Source organism: Phaenicophaeus curvirostris, chromosome 7 (assembly GCF_032191515.1).
Source record: "Phaenicophaeus curvirostris isolate KB17595 chromosome 7, BPBGC_Pcur_1.0, whole genome shotgun sequence".
Lineage (NCBI taxonomy): Eukaryota > Metazoa > Chordata > Aves > Cuculiformes > Cuculidae > Phaenicophaeus > Phaenicophaeus curvirostris.
The window spans coordinates 36,675,171-36,692,578 of NC_091398.1; the positions used below are offsets into that span (position 1 = coordinate 36,675,171).

Genomic DNA, 17,408 nt, shown 5'->3' on the forward strand with positions numbered 1-17,408 from the left:
GCATGTTGTGTCTAGAGGGTCCTAAATGTATATATTAAAAGAACACAAATTTACCAGTATGCGTTATTTTAAACAGCTTAATTGGAAATTAGTGGAAAGTTCCTATCTTTAGTGAGTTCAGTAAAGTTTGAATGACTGCAACATGAGCAAACTAGACCAACGATCCTAAAGAACATGTGTGGTTATGCCTTATATCTCCTCATTTCAGACAGCGAGCATTTATGGATACCTGTGAATGGGTGGTATTTATGCGTACCTAGTTACCACTTTGAGCCAGATGTTGTACAACAAGTGTTCATAAGAAAACGTTCTCTGGTATCTATTCATTCAGTGTTGAGAAAGCGTCAAATTGGCTCGCTGCATTAGAGTGCGTTTGCCATTTTTTAGTTTTCCAATTTATATCACATTTATTCATAGAGAATTGACTTATAATAATGTCTGTCCAACAAATTTACTCCTTATGAGTATGAAATATCAAAAATCATTTGTTCCCTAGCTCCTGCTAAATACAAGAAGAAAGAAAAGCCCCATTAAAGCAAGTATCAATGAGGGAGCAGAGGGAACCATTAACTGTATTACAACGGAAATGAAGCTTGCAAAAAATTCAGATGTAGGATAATGATTCCCAGGTTTTTAAATTATAAATCCTCACAACTATGTCCGTGTTTCTATAATTACAAGCCACTATATTCAATCAGCAACCTTGTTTCTTTCCATGTCATAACTTGACATAAGCTTGTAAGAAACCTGACTACCACCACCTAGCAACTCAGTATGAATGTACCTACATTATTGACTGATGTGGTACAAAGAAGGAAGAACTGGAATTAATGTCATACAAGCTGTTATTGTTGTATGACACACATCCACAACATGTGCTTACTGGCCATAAGGTTCAGATCAGGTACTTCACGTAGTTGTGCACCAGATATACACAGGAGTGTTTAAGGAGCCACACCTTGTAACATCAACACTGGTTTTGCACTGGCATACATGTAATTTACACCAAAACCTCACTAAACTGCAGGTAGGAGGCTAGGATTATACTTTAGAATCATAGACTCATAGAATAACCAGGTTAGAAGAGACCCATCGGATCATCGAGTCCAACCATTCCTATCAAACACTAAACCATGTCCCGCAGCACCTCATCCACCTGTGCCTTAAACACCTCCAGGGAAGGTGAATCAACGACCTCCCTGGGCAGCCTCTGCCAGGGCCCAATGACCCTTTCTGTGAAGAATTTTTTCCTAATGTTCAGCCTAAATCTCCCCTGGCGGAGCTTGAGGCCATTCCCTCTTGTCCTGTCCCCTGTCACTTGGGAGAAGAGGCCAGCACCCTCCTCTCCACAACCTCCTTTCAGGTAGTTGTGGAGAGCAATGAGGTCTCCCCTCAGCCTTCTCTTCTCCAGTCTAAACAACCCCAGCTCTCTCAGCCGTTCCTCATAAGGCCTTTCCGATATTCAGATACAGATCCATAATAATTATGTTGATTTTACTCAAGCAGATGGATTATTGCTTGTTTCATTTCTAAAATTGTTTAAAAGTTAAAGAATATCCAGACTTAACTATTGCCCTCAATTTGGGCAAAACCTCTGCCTTGTGAAAGGCAGAAATAACACCTATAGGTGCATATTTCTTTACATTCACTGGACTGTGATCTAGGCAGCTGATTTACTTGAGGCGTATAATCTTAGGCGACTGTACGTGGAAAACTGCACTTAAATGAATTCTATAAGATTTCTCAGCAAGACAAAGCAAAATATATTAACTCCAACTACTACTTAATAAATTCCTAAAGTTCTAAAACACGTTTCTATAAAAGAGTCTGTTCTTCTCCCACACTTCTAAAGTTTCACCAGAATGGTTACTTGCTTTATAATACATGATCTCTGTTTTTCTTATTTGTGTATGTATTTTGTAAATGGAGAAGAAAGATAGAGTTGGAAATGGACTTTCATATTAATTATGTTCATTTACATGGACGTGATAATCATTTACTGCTTACTAAAATGAAAGGTAAATCTGAGAGGTCTTGAGAATTATTTCTGTGCACTAGTCACGATAAATATATCAGAAAATAAATTGTATATGCAACACATTTTTGTTGTCAACCATGTACATAACAAATAATGTAGGACTGTCAATTTTATTTTGATTTGTATAGCCTTACCTTTTGCTATGCAACTGTTATTCCTCCCCTTATAATTTTTCTCACACACACATTTGTAGGACCCCTTAATATTGTGGCAGTGTTGGGAGCACACACCAAACACCATACACTCATTGATATCTATGAGGAAAAGAATCATACTTAATATTCCTATAGTTTAATACACTATTTAACACGTTCAGAACACCATGGAAAAAAGCAGATGAACAAAAAGAATTCATAAGCATATCTACATCTTGCAACATTAAAAGGAAGACTTCTACCATTATTGCTAACCTTATTTCTGCTGCAATTAACATATACCAGAATTACATTTCATATTATTTCTCCTATTTTACATTATTAATCTATTATCATTATAGCTTGAAATTGAGAATGAAAACATCTCTTATAGTTCTTTTCAACATATCTGCCTCTGTTACAGTCAAAACTACATGACTGCCTCTTATTGGAAAACCTCTTGTGTGTACACCCTTTTCTTAAGAGCCAGGCAATGAAGTCTTTGTATGCAAGTATCTGTTCATTTTCATAGTCCCATTGAGGTGATCTCCACTTTTCTTGTAAGTTACTGCACACCAGCAAGAAAATTATTCACAACCCATTATTTGGGAAGGTAGATCTGTCTTCTCTTTTTGATCAACTGTTTCGTAACAACTGTCTTGTTTTCTGACCAGCATGGCCTCATATATATTAAGACTACATTTTCTAAGGTATTTTGTCTTTCAATCTACTTATTTTCATTTCAGTTTTCAGTTTGATGCACCTTCATTATTCTAAGCATTTCAAAATAGTCTCATATACCAATTTAAATGCCAATCTCAACTGCTCAGTTAAATAGCCTTCTGGATCTTAAATCGCCCATTTACACCTTAAATTATAAAATCATTTCATGGCCTGACCTGAGCCTTTCTATATGCAAAACTAATGTTGATCTTTGATAACCTCTCCAGCTAAAAAGCATAAAGCTACATCCTGTAAATCCTTTCAGTTTCTTTTCTTGATTCCTTAATCCCAGAGCTCTGAAATAGTTTTTACTCTGTAGAAAAAGTGTCTGTGATATGTATCTCCTTCTCCAGCCCAGAGAATTGACTACACAGTTGACTTTTAATAAAGCAAGGAATGACGGAAAAGATCGGTACCTTCACATTGTCTATTCCCCTTGTTTCGCTGAAATCCAGGTTTACACTGACACAGTAGGGATGTTTTTGTTTGATTACAGTATGCATCATCTCCACAAGGATTCACATTATCTTCACACGTATATTCAGTGACACCTAACCATAACAAAATGTGTAAAAAAACTGCCTGATAGGTTTGTTTAAACAATAACAAATTTATCATTCTGTTAAAAGAGCATCAAGGTAAATTTTAAACAAATATATGACATGAGTTTATTTACCTGCGTATGCATATCAATTGACAGTATTTAATTGAGATACTTTATTTCACATAAATAATTTAATACTAAATTTTATCTTGCTGCAGATAGGAAATCAAATGCAATAAACATGTCACTAAACTACTTTAAAAACTCAAGAACTACTCTAAAAGCTACTGCCACCTGAACTACTACAAAATTTGTGTTCTTCTTGTGTTATATCAAAAAAACCTAACTCTTTCTTTAATTATAACCCATAACTTTAACTAAGTTCTATGTTTTTAGTAAGTTCTGCAGGGATGAAAGTCTCAGTTAATTATATCTTTTCTGTTGCAATCACAAAAAAAAATCTTATCAGTCAAACTTACTTATTTTGCAGTCTTCTTCATCAGAACCATCTCCACAGTCATCAAACCAATCGCATTGTAGCTCCATTGGAATACATTTCTTATCATTACAAGCAAACTCATCTTTTCTACACGGTCTTGCTTTATATGTGATTTTATCTACATAATTATAAATTAATGGGAGAAAAATAAATCAATATTTAAGATTCTTAGCTTATTTTAGACACAAAGATGGGAATGGTCACAAAGTGCTAAACAACTGGAGATTATTTCAAGGTTAATTTCTTTCAGTTTCAAATTCTGACCTACTAACCTCCAGTTAAGCTTTACTGGAGGACAAGCAGATCTCTAACAAAGTTTGCCTTCATGTTATTTTCTTTGATCTGAATGCCTGGAAAGGTAATATCACCTACCGCAGTGATCTTCATCCGAGTTATCACCACAGTCATCAACCTCATTGCAAATCTGCTCATGTCGCAGACAAACCCTGTTGTTTCTACATCTGTACGGCCTCGTTGGAGGGCATGGAAACCTTACTGTATATTAAAAAAAAGAATCTGCTATTACCCAGCTAGCATTCTCAAGCTTTCTTTAATGTCTCCTTATCAAAGTAATAAGCAGGCATAGGAACACTGTTATACTTAGCATATGAATGGTACTTGAATTTAACTTCAGGTACCTAGTGCAATAACACTTGAACAATGTTTACAGTATAAATTTGTCATTTAAGGAATGAAATTATTTTGTGTGATAAGGGTAATTGCACCTCTTTTTTAAAATTAGTGAGCATCACAGAAATAAAGGAAGTAGGAAATTTAATGATGATCAATATTTCATTATAGAAGTAATGCTTTCCCATCTGTGCAATTACCATGAAAAGCATAATTTCTTCCAAATATCTTATCTGAAATCACATGAATAGCAATAACAACCAAAAGGTATATCCCACACTTCAAGCCAACCTTACAAAATTCAAATGAAAAACTCAGACACAAACACCTTTATATATTCATGCATGTTACATGTCATTTTTTAATACATGAAAACACTGAAAAAATTAATTATCATACCACACATTTCAGCAACTTCATCAGAGTTATCTCCACAGTCATCCTCACCATCACAAACCCAAAAATGTAATTTGCAGAGGGAATTGTTGCACAAAAATTCATCAGCTCTACATATATTTCCCCCTAGGATGATGAAAAGAAGACAGAAAAAAAAAACCCCAGGAAAACAAAAAGAGAAAAGAAAGAATGTCAGTTCTTGATAAAACCAGTATAATCACTTATGAAATACTCTACACAGAGAGTGACACACATAGCAAAACTAAGTGAACAAATTCCACATGAAAGGGTTGGAGAGGCAGAAAGAAACACTGATTCAAAAACCTCTTCCTCGACCATACAATTCTTTCACTTCCTTTTCACGACTGTTAGCTAGGAATTACATATTTGGCTTGACTAGAAAGGGCACTTAGCAAAGACAGACACTGAGAACTCACCAGCTAGGCATATTTCCCTTGCATTTAGACAGGAAATGCTTAAACTTTCTGTCTGTAACTTTCTTTGGTGATTCTACCTTTCAGAAAAGACTCTGAATCATCTAACAAAATGAAACATTGAGTGAAAGAAAATGTTCTAAGCTGGAGCGCTCAAGCTTTAAAAATTGGTTCAAACTGGATTCAATTTTAATGCATGTAGCAGTAAGAGGACATTTTGCTTCAAAACTATAACTAAATTTTACCACTACTAATCAACCAGGTTATGAAAACTTCTTGAATTTAATTTTCTACATAACACATTTTCATGGCAGCTGGATTCTGAGCTTCCTGAGAGGAGTAGGTTATAAAAGAAATAAAGCTGTGTACCTGCAGAGGAGGAAACAATGAAATTTTATATGATAACACCAAAACTCTCACTGTGTCTTACCTCAATGCATTGTACCCATCCTAATAGTTAGAGCAGGCTCCAGTGGCTTTTTACTTATACATTCCGTGCCCTGTTCACACTCCATTAAAATCAACAGAAGGCTTTCTTTTGATATAAAGGGTTCAGAATGGCTTAATTTTTTTTTTCAGAAAATTAATTTGCATGAAATACCCACTGTGTAAGAGGATGCTGGGAACTCTCACGCTATGTTACCAAATATAATTCACTCCCACTGCAGATATAAGTTATGAACATTAACAGAAGTATTCTTTTTTATCATTCAAGAAAAAATATATAAAAATCAAGTATTCCTCATGATGAAAAACATGAATATAAATAATTGTGTGTGTAATCACAATAAAGCCTCAATTCTAGTTGTATAATAAGATTGAATAGAGCTATGTTTATAAACATGCACAGCGGGTTGCAGATAAATATTATGGAGATTGTTTTAGAATGCTGTAAAATAAAACTCCATTTGTGTTTGCTGTATTTCCAAAGAAGAATAAACTAGTTATCAGCAAGATAAACTGGCATTTGTTTCATGTGATTGCTCTGTCTGTCATAATTCCTTTATATAATAGATTTCTATAACAGAAATCATAATTGTAACATAAATACAAAGTATTATAGCAATAACCAACTAGGCAAAAGGCTTCTTATTGCATTATAAGCAATTTGCAGTTCACAGAAGCTCCATTATGATATCGAAAGAATATTGTGGGCTTCAGATAAAGTAAGTGCATTACTAGTTACATTTCATTGGTTTTTAAAGAGACACAGTCCAGATATTTTAAACGCAGTTTTAAAATGGACTGGAAGCCTTTAAAAAACATTTTTATCTCAGTCTTAAACAATTCCTTCTTGAACACTTCCATACATGATGTTTTTCTCTTTGCATCTAAACATCTCCTTAAGAGTCTTCCTGTTTTCTTCATTTTCTGGTCTCTCTTTCAAACTTAATCAGCACATATAACTTCTTTTTCCTACTGGTAATTGTTGCTTGATAGACTTACAATAAAATAGGGGAAAGATATTTTACTCTGTAATTGTTTGTTTCATCTCTAATTATTAATATTTATTTTTGTACTTCACGTACATCATGACATATGATTGTGGATGAGCAGTACACAGAACTACTCAATTTAAATAAAAGAAATCTGGAAAAAACCCATGAAGGTGAGAAAATGCTAAGTAAAATTTCTTGAACTTGAGTGAAAAGTTCTTTCTTTGTTTCAATTACTGTATTATCACTGTATTACTGCATTACACTGTTCCTGCCCAATAGCTGAAGCAAAGTTCAGTTAAAAAAAAAATCAGAAATAAAGACTTTTGCATGGTCTTATCCTCAGAAGAAATAGTATGAGGAACTTGTTTAATAACGTTTAATTGCATGTATCTATGTGTAAGTATACATAGATACGTATGTAAATATATATGAAATCTCAGTTATATATTAGAACAAGAATTGTGAATTTGCAGCAACTACGAGAATTAGACCAACAGATGTATTTCTCAAACACATATTTGGAAGCTTAATCAAAAGAAAGTCTAAACACAGTGTTTAGCTTCATGTGAATCTGCTTATGTGCACAATTGTGCTCTATAAGGAGAACAAGAATTCAAAATGTGGTTTTATGGGTGCTGGTTAGTTACAACACTACATCTCTGTGAAATAAATAGAAAATTGGGGTCTTAAGAGTACTTAATTAGCAATTTTTTGTTATATTGCATGACTTTTTAATTTATTGTTGTCTATAAAATGTAAATTAACTGGGTTTATTACTGATTTCTCTGATAAGACAGAATATGCTTACAGGAATAACACAATCTTTTGGTCCTCGGGGAAGGAAACTTAAAGAAGAAACAATGATCTGTAAGCAATTTAAGTTTTGCTTCATCCTGCAAATCACTTATGAAGCTGCTATACTGTCTTTGTCGAAAGAAGTGACAAAGCTTTGATTTCCTAACTCAGAATGGTCATGGTAGCACAAACTTACAATGTGTGTTAACACAAAGACAGCTAAAGTAAGCCTTTTAAAGAAAAGCATCACTCACCTTGGTCGCAGTTTTCTTCATCACTGCCATCCACACAGTCATGGATCCCATCACAAAGCCATCTGACAGGGATACAGTAGGCCTTATTTTTGCATCGAAACTGACCCTCTCTACATTCTGTTACACAATCCATCTGTGTGAAAGCAGATATGAACTAAGTATTAATGAACGAGAAAAACAACAACATACTCAAAACCAAACCCAACCAAACTGACCACCAGCATTTTTTATTGACCTAAATATTTAGTACAATAGAGCTGTCCCTAACGATGGAATGTGAAATCTAAACAGTTACTTAAGTCCAAGAGAAATTGTAATCACATTGTATATGTTCTGATATTACTTCTTTATGTTACTTGGATTTAGCAGTCAAAACAAGGGTTACACTTACATTTCTAAAGTCAACCACTTCACAAGAAACAACCCTGAGTAAGAAGCCAGTTAGTGCAAAGGGGAGACCTCATTGCTCTCTACAGCTACCTAAAAGGAGGTTGTGGAGAGGAGGATGCTGGCCTCTTCTCCCCAGTGACAGGGGACAGGACAAGAGGAAATCGCCTCAAGCTCCACCGGGGAGGTTTAGGCTGAACATTAGGAAAAAATTTTTAACGGGTAGAGTCATTGGGCACTGGCAGAGGTCGCCCAGGGAGGTGGTTGAGTCACCTTCCCTGGAGGTGTTTAAGGGACGGGTGGACGAGGCACTGAGGGGCATGGGTTAGTGTTTGATAGGAATGGTTGGACTCAATGATCTGGTGGGTCTTTTCCAACCTGGTGATTCTATGATTCTATATCCACATTGATCAGTGAAGTTGTTCACGAAGGTGATAATACTGTAAAAAGCTACTGACAGTGCATCATGTAGGAAAAGCATGGCAGGAAGGTGCCTGCTAGGATTGTACTAGGTGAATTTAGAGACTAGAGGGAGCCAAACTTGTCCAAGCTGCCAGAATAGAGCAGTCCCTGAAGCAAACTTCCCCAAACCACACTCAGGTTTTGACTTAGGGAAACAAATTTGTCTCCCCCAGGTAGCAGCTACAAAGCAAACAAACACAATGCACTGTAAATACCAGGGAACCAAATTATGGGGCTATTATCTCAGTGTTTCATGGATGCACAAAAAAAACCGCAATTCCATTTGACCTTTAAACTATTTTCATATCTAAAAATACCATCAAGTTTCATGGTAGATGGCACGGAGGAGGGAAAAATCAACAGAAATATTCCATGTACCTCATCAGATCCATCAGCACAGTCGTAGTCTCCATTACATTTCAAAGACGCTGAAATACAGCCTCCACTTGCACAAACGTATTCACTTGAAGAGCAGGTTGGAGATGCTGGTTACAAACAAATTTTAGCATTAAGAAAAAGACAATTTATAAGTTGTTATATAATTTAATGTTTTAAGCTGGTTAACGTAGTGAGTAAACATGTAGCTGACCTGAGCTTTTCTGGTCATTTGCAAACTACAATGAAATATTTCACAAAACTGAACTGTTGATTCATAAGTAAAGTGTAAAACAACAGTGAACAGGCATTTGTGTTTTATCAGCAAAGATTTTTTTGTGTGTGTTTTCCTTATGCTTGCTAACAATGGTAACATCACATGTACATTTATTCATAGCATGAGTATATAGAAAAAATAATAAATAATGCAATCTTTAAAATGGTCTTAGGTTTTAGATAAAGTTATGTTAAGTGTTTATAATTAAATAAACTTGATTTTTAAGAACCCATGGTTTTAGGAAGTACATATTACAATTAAAATAAATATATATTAATCAGTTTTATTTAAAATATAGGTGGATTTTTTTTGTTGCATTGTAAATCAGAGGGGTGTTTTCATACGCCAAACAAGCTTCATATTGTATAGCTGCACATAAGTGGGTTTTTCAAAACATGATTAGGGAGACACAGCACTACACATTAAAAAGATAAAGTATTTCAGATTTCTTCACACTCCCTTCTACCCCTAGTGCACAAGGAATATTGATTTGTTGATTTATTGTCGCCTTGTTCATTCTCATTTATTCCTTACCTCCTTTTATTTTTCGGCATTATTTAAAACAGTACCTGGTTCACAATTTTTCTCATCATCCCCAAGTTTGCAGTCTTCATGACCATCACATCTCCATTTTGCTGATATACATGGACCATTGGAACACTGGAACTGATCTCTCGAACAGCCTGTTTCGCAATACCTCTGGTACAATAAAGACAACATATATACGAGATCAAGTGTTTAATATAAACATTGGTAAATATATAGTTGGTCAGAGAAGTTATAGCCTATACTCCTCCACACTATGAAACACAGTAAAGCCTTGTGAAATAAAATATGTTTTAGATTTGATTCATGAAAGGTAGGAAGGTCGGGAAGCACCTGAGGTCCTACATTGGCAGAAAATAAGAAGGGATGAAAAGGACTTGAAAGAACAGAAAAGCAGCAAAAATATCTAGAGAGCTTTTGCTACAGAAGAAACTGTCTACATGGTGTTTTCTCAAAACAAAAAACAAAACAAAACAAAAAACCTCTTCCAAACCAAATCAAACCACTGCTGTGTGTAGAAAGAGTGGTTCCTCAACCAGGACACAAAGTATATCCAGGATGGGGAGAGATCCAGATTGTTGTTGGGCCATGAAGAGGTAGATTATTGTTAAATACGACTTGATTTTATCTCCATGTTCTCATTTTTGGATAACTATTTCAATAGGCTTAGTTTTAATTAGGTAAAGACATTTGCACATATGGATTCACTTGTAGAAATCCCATCACTGCTCTTTCAAATATTCATATGAGGGAATCCATTTTCCAACAACATAAAAACTAACTTTCTAAAGAAACATTTTTCTTGGAAGAAGCCTACCTCATCTGAGCCGTCTGCACAGTCGTAGTCTCCATCACACCAGAATCTTGCTGAAACACAGTCTCCATTTGCACAAAGAAAGTCTTTCAAAGTGCACGTTTGAGGCTCTGAATAAAGAAAAGTAACAACCCTAGGTTTATTAGCATTTCCATAAATTATTTTATACATAAGTCCCCTCATTCGATCAATGAATGGCTACAACAAAGTCAAAACCACTTGCAGACTTTCTGCAAGATTTGTTTCATAATACTTTATAAGTAGATTTCCTTTACATATAGTAATTTAGTAATGACAATACTTTCATTTCATCTCTATCACATTTCTTCGGAAAATTATAAGATGCTGACTATATAAATATTATTAATTTCAAAGCATTTATGTTATTAGAGGTTTTGTGAGATATGTACCACAGAGTAGAAATTAAGTTTGCACCAGTGTAATTAGAACTAAGGAGATCTTTGACTTTTTGTCACTTAATAGCATACCGTTTATCACAGACCTTTTAAGATACGTGTGTGTGTCAGGAATCAGCTTCCCCTGGGCTAAGCATTCAGGGGAACAGTATTGAGATGGTAAATGGAGTGTCTAAGAGGTAAGGTTTGAAGTTTCAAGTGAAACCCATTTTCCAGAAATGAAGCATGGGAGGAAACATGACAATTATCCACTGACTTAAATACTGACAATGTTGTTAGAGATTTAACAGAATGAGAACAGAGTGAGTTGCAAAAGTCACTGCACAGTAAACTTTCATAAAAAAACCCTCTACTGCCAATTTGTTAGAAAACACAGAAAAGCAAAAAAAAAAGGTGAAGGGAGATGTTAGACGAAAAGAATCCAAGGAGCTTACAGATATTACAGATAGACGGATAGGAGACTAATGGAAAGGAAGTGGGATGTTACATGATAAATGAGCATGTTGTTCTACTCCCTGCGAAGAAAAATAACACAGGGTGGTCTGAAGTCATTATAAAAAGTGGACACAATAAAGGGGAAGAATAGACACAAAATTAATTCAAGGTACAGGCAAAGGCAACAGGAGAAACAGGCTGCAGGGAGTGATGGAGTAATGCTGAGAAGGTGAGATTGGCTGTTTCAGCCCATTTACTTCACTGTCTGAACATCTCTGCGTTTGTGCTGCTGCTGCCACAAAAAAACTGGCAAGGGGACCAGTATGGAAAACTGTCCCAGTGGAATACTACGTGCTTTCCTCCAGAAAACGAGAACCATTACAAAAGACATTGGATAAAATGGAGTTAACATCTAGACTTTGGACCATGAGATTAAACAAAGGTAGAGAAGTAGTGGGGGATCAAGTAGAATTTAAGCAAGTCTCTACATGCAATTTAGACTTTGCGTCTCCAAGAGCTTTGGGAAGGCAGGACTGAAAAAGCAAACAAAGATTATTCATTGGATTATGTCCAGCACAGTAAACACTGAATATGTAAATAATGTATAATCAAGACTAAGGATTAAAAGTAATACCTTTGAAAATGAGAGATTGGAAAGGACTTCAGGCAAATGGCAAATGACAGTGACTAAATCAATGGAGCTAGGGTAAAAAAGAAAGCAGAGAGACAAAGCGGACAGAACCAATGGATTGGGTAATGCTAAAAGGTTATTTAGCTGCTAATGGAAGGTGTGAGTTGCACAGATCTAAGGTAAAGCTGAATTTAGGGTATTTTTTCTGCATTTATAAAAATCAAAAACTGTTTCAAGAAAGGAATTGTTATAAGGAATTTTAAACTTTTTTTGTTTTTTACTTCACTTCATGAAAAAGTCGACATTGCTATGTTTAAAAGCTTCCAGAGAAATTTCATTTTTCAGGTAAGCACAACTTTTCATTCTGAAGTTGTAGGAAAATCGTAATAAAAACAGATCTACAGCAATTACGTCAGTTCTCCAGCAATGTGTTATTTAAGCAAATCAAAGGTTAGCGCTTACAGGGACTCAGATTATACACAGACTAATCCTGATTTCTTTCGTTCAAAGCAAAAGCTCATTGTATAAATGTTAGAAAATCAGTGACATTTGATTCTTTTTGTTGTCAACAGGCCAGGAAACATAAGTTCACAATACGGTAAATTATGTAAAGGAAATAATTTGTGGAAAAAGTAGTTCACATGCAAATAAACAGTACTCATGGTTTTGTATTGATTTGCAAAACATAAGCAAATACATTTTCTATACTGGTAATGAATTATTTATAAACAGAGATGTGATTCTGGAAAAAGGTACACAAGGAGCTAACTTCTCTGTTCGCTGGAATATTTCTTCTGCTGCTGGAATACATTGCTGTGATTGAAAATACGAACATAGAAGAGTACTTTCCCATCAGTGCTCAGACTGTTAGCGAAAGGAATAAGTATTAATAGACTCCTGTATTGCCAATGAAGCATAATGTCTTTCAGCTTCCACTTTAAAAAGACTGAAACTCCTTCCCAAGAAAAGCATTTTTGAATTATTAGAAAGAACGTTACATGAAACACAGTGCATAAGATGATCTACTTGTTTTACATTTTAAGATCTGAAAATAATCTGTAGAGCCAGCAGACATTTGTCATCATCTTAAGCAGTAGCAAGAAAAGGACCTCATAAGAAATTATTTCATATTTGGAGTTCAATTTTGCATTTCATAGGCAAAGATATTACACTAAGTAATGAATTGAAATTATTTCTGAGGAGACTGATGTACTGATATACAAGCCTTTGTTAATCTAGACTGGTAGATGTACATAAAAGAAGAAATCTTTGGTAGGCATCATTTTATCATACTAAAGTAGCGTACTTGCCTTTGGCTAGCATTGACACCTAGCTGGTTCTAGAAAACTGATGGTAGCCATTGTCTGACTTGCAGCAAGTCATCTGAGCCTTACGCAATGTAAAGAACATGAATTTACAGCACTGTTCACTCAAAATTTACTCAAGATGGCATTATGAGACATTCCAGCTTAGTTTCTTTTATTATGCTTGTTTGAAACACTTTCACTTAAACATTAAATAAATGCTGGTTCTTCTTGCATTTGCGACACCAAGGACAATATTAACTAATTTGTTCTCTTGACAATTTCTAGGAACCACAAAAGAGCATTGAGAAGACACTTTAGCAACAGCAATATCTTTACACTGATTGAATTAATGTCTTTCTACAGCATTATTAGGTTTGCTTTGCAGTGTATTATATTTTCTTAAATTAAATTCAATGAAACAATCTTGGTGCCTTCTTTTGAGTCGGAATAAGATAGCTATTACTATGGAATTGTCTATTTTGAATTTCCATGAAAAAGAGAGTACTCTTCTTACCTTAATTTGCTTTTAAAAATTCCAAATAGACTCCAAAAGCAAATTCCCCTTCCAAAATGATACTACATTCTTAAGAAGACCTAAAAACGCATTCTGCTTTGCTTAGCGCTAACTCATTATGGACCTATAACCTTCCTCAAAATTCTTCCTTATATGGGAGGGTCAAAATGACAGTTAGTAATCTTCCTTAGCTTTAATGTTTTAAAAAGGTCTTGCAAATTTGTACATATTCACTGGAAGGCTGAGCTGCCATTTCATGATATTTATGGGAAACATAGAGGTCCCATTTGTACTGCTCTCTCCAATGCAAACTCTGCTTTCCATGTCTCCTTGCCTAGGTTCCCATCAACATGGCTATTTCATCTCTACCATGAGCTGCTCTTATCTGACTGTTTCTGATATAAAGTCACGGCAGAGGGGGTAATTTCATCCAATAACTTTCTGGCATTAATTTTTTTAATTTTCTGGCATAAATCTTTTTTTTTTTAAGTAGTACAACAGATTCTCATTCAACTATTTAAATGTTATATAGGAAGTCCAAGAAAGTAAAGAAATAAGCTAAGAAGGATGTTTCCCACTACAGACTGTACAACAAATATAGTTAAAGGCCAACAGAACATAAAGCAAATACACTTAAACAACAGAGTCGTCACAGGTACAACTATTTGCATTATGCCACTGATTTTTTCACACTCATACGTGAATACTTTTTAACATGCATGCAGTTTCACTTCTGATAACTTCACCACGATGCTGTGTATGCATGTGAAGAAACTTGAGCTGAATTTCTATAATTCAATAAATTCACTCTGCATTCTTGAGAAACAACTCATTTTCTGGTATAGCTGCCTGACAAGCCCTTTGTATATTCATGTATGCCATGAACAACTTATCATAATGTGAAATGTAATATATTTTGTCAAACGCTTTTGAAGTTCTAATTTCACATATATTTGTTTCATTACATTTTACTCTACAAGTGCCTTGACAACCTATAAAGAATTTTATACATCTCTTTCAAACAACTGAACAACATTATATATTTTCCAAATGCTTCCAAGACTTTGAATTTTACAGCTGTGTCAGCCTACTGTATTTAATTTAAAGAGCAGAATATGGGATTTAACAGTTAGAAGTGAGATATTCATTTGATAAGCAAAAGAAAATGAAAAAAAAAAAAAAAAAACAAACACAAACTAACAAAAACTACAGTTCACCTCTCCAGCCTTTGTTTGATCAACTGGCTGTGTCTGCAATAAACAAATCCCACTTCAGACATGGAAAAATTCAAATCAGGTGCTTGACACTTATTCTGCAAACAGCAATTATGTTTTGTGGAAGTTTTTTTTTTTTATATATATATTTTCAAATGTTCAAAAGATTATCTGGTCACGCAGATTAACACCACTCTCTGTGATTTATACATGAAGATAAAAGAACATAAAATAATTTCTTGCTATTTGTAGTACAAATGCAAATGGAAAAATCCCACTGGCACTAATAATCATTTCCTAAGTAAAATCTCCCACAAAGCTAAGAAAGCTTTTGTGTGAACTCCCCACTGCCCAAGGTACAGCAACGATGGGCTCTGAGTGATTACTGAGCCACATGATCTTTTCCCTCTTAGATGAAACACTTATGTATGAAAACTATGGCACTGTTACATGCAGTAACTCAATATTTTCAAGTGCAGACAGGAATTAAAAGGTAGACAAAGCCACTTCAATCTTTCATGCAGAATGAGCTAGTTTTCAGATGTCATGTACCCGTGGACTTCATGAATGAATTGGAGAAAGAGGCAGGCAGCACTTACTCAGCCAGAGAATGACTAATTTATTAAGATTTCTAGGTTATTACCGTGAAGATTCTAAATATACCTTCATGACATATGATCAGAAATATGCATTGAAGGTTACCTACATAAAAAGATATTAATTGATTGGATTTCTAAGTTAAAAAAAAAAGAAAACAGATACAATCAACTGAAGAGAAGGTGCTTCAGAAATATTTGTGGAACTTAGCTCTTGAAATACTTCATAAAGACAATGATTACGAGATAAAACCATTAAGAATTTGTCATTTCTTCCCAAGAGCCACATCTGAATTAACTCTGTGAAAGTGGTCTTAAAAGACTTACTAGGCATTCGGGCTCCTCCTAGGTAGGAAAGAATTAGATTAACAGAGCTACTTTGAATAAAAACATCTACTTCTTAACATGATTAAGTATTACAGAAATGGACTTCTCATGAAATAAAACAAAGCAAAATATCTCAGGAATATCACAAGAGTACTAGGCAGGTAGTGTTTGATTAAACTTTATTGTTAACATGTTTATCACTGTCACGCACTAGTTTTTATGATTCCTATCTAGAGCTAAGAAATGCAATGCGTAACTTACTGTCAAAGGTAACCTAATTGTAAAATTTATTTTGAGCTCATGAGATTATTGAGAAGTGCATTTTTGCATAGCTGATGCAGAACTACAGATTTTTATAAGAATGAATAAAATCAGAGATTTTCAGGAAGGGCCATATTCAGTTCTGGTCAACTGATTTCCAGTGGATGATATATCATTTTATAAAATACACATGCAGCTTATCAGAATTAAAATGTTTCCTTTTACATGTTGCTAAACTGAATCCACTCCTTAAAACATGTACTTAGGTAAAAGTTACTTACTGCAGTTTTCTTCATCAGAATTATCACCACAGTCATTCTGGCTGTCACATCTCCAATGATCTGGAATACAGTTGTTGTTTTTGCACTGGAATTCGTGAGGCCCACAAGTTTTTTTATCTGCAATTAAGATGAATATCACTTACATCATTGCAGACAGAGTCAAAATGGGAAAGACTGTTACTTAACAGTGACAAGACAGTATTGACAGGTACCTTTAGGAAGAAACAACCATTATACTCAAAATGTTACTTTTGGAAATAATTCATTTCTCATACCACATTATTTAAGATTCTATTTATCCATTTGCACCTAAAGATACATGGTTATAAATATTATAAAATTAAAATATGGACTGCATACACGATCAGTTATATTAAAAAATATGAAATTCAGAAGTGATGAAAAATTAGTTTGAAGAGAGGGTGTTATTGCATTGAATCTCAAAAGCTGCTTTGACTTTTACTAGAATTTAACTGTAAAATTGCTTTACAAAAGATCAGATCACACTAAACAACATTTTTATTAAAAAACGTACAAAATCCATTTCTCAAAAGTTATGTTTGTACATAATAAGTTAAGACTAATCATACCTGACAGAAAACGTTGCATTTTGACTTATATAGTCACTTTCTGTTGTTTTGGATTGGGAGTCTGCTTATACAAAGTAAAACGTTATAAA

The 17,408-nt window shown here is 34.6% G+C and overlaps 1 protein-coding gene across 1 annotated transcript in view; it reads right to left on the minus strand.

Annotated features, from left to right (window-relative positions):
* The window catches only part of LRP1B (LDL receptor related protein 1B), a 699,724-nt gene that overhangs the window by 59,441 nt on the left and 622,875 nt on the right, over positions 1 to 17,408 (minus strand). Inside the window, exons 67-76 of the mRNA XM_069861579.1 lie at positions 16,730 to 16,846; positions 10,751 to 10,857; positions 9,957 to 10,086; positions 9,114 to 9,220; positions 7,887 to 8,019; positions 4,968 to 5,090; positions 4,311 to 4,433; positions 3,919 to 4,056; positions 3,312 to 3,446; positions 2,173 to 2,292 (exon numbers count right to left, since the gene is read on the minus strand). Coding sequence (XP_069717680.1) covers positions 2,173 to 2,292; positions 3,312 to 3,446; positions 3,919 to 4,056; positions 4,311 to 4,433; positions 4,968 to 5,090; positions 7,887 to 8,019; positions 9,114 to 9,220; positions 9,957 to 10,086; positions 10,751 to 10,857; positions 16,730 to 16,846 — 1,233 coding nt within the window. The remainder of the gene's footprint in view (positions 1 to 2,172; positions 2,293 to 3,311; positions 3,447 to 3,918; positions 4,057 to 4,310; positions 4,434 to 4,967; positions 5,091 to 7,886; positions 8,020 to 9,113; positions 9,221 to 9,956; positions 10,087 to 10,750; positions 10,858 to 16,729; positions 16,847 to 17,408) is intronic.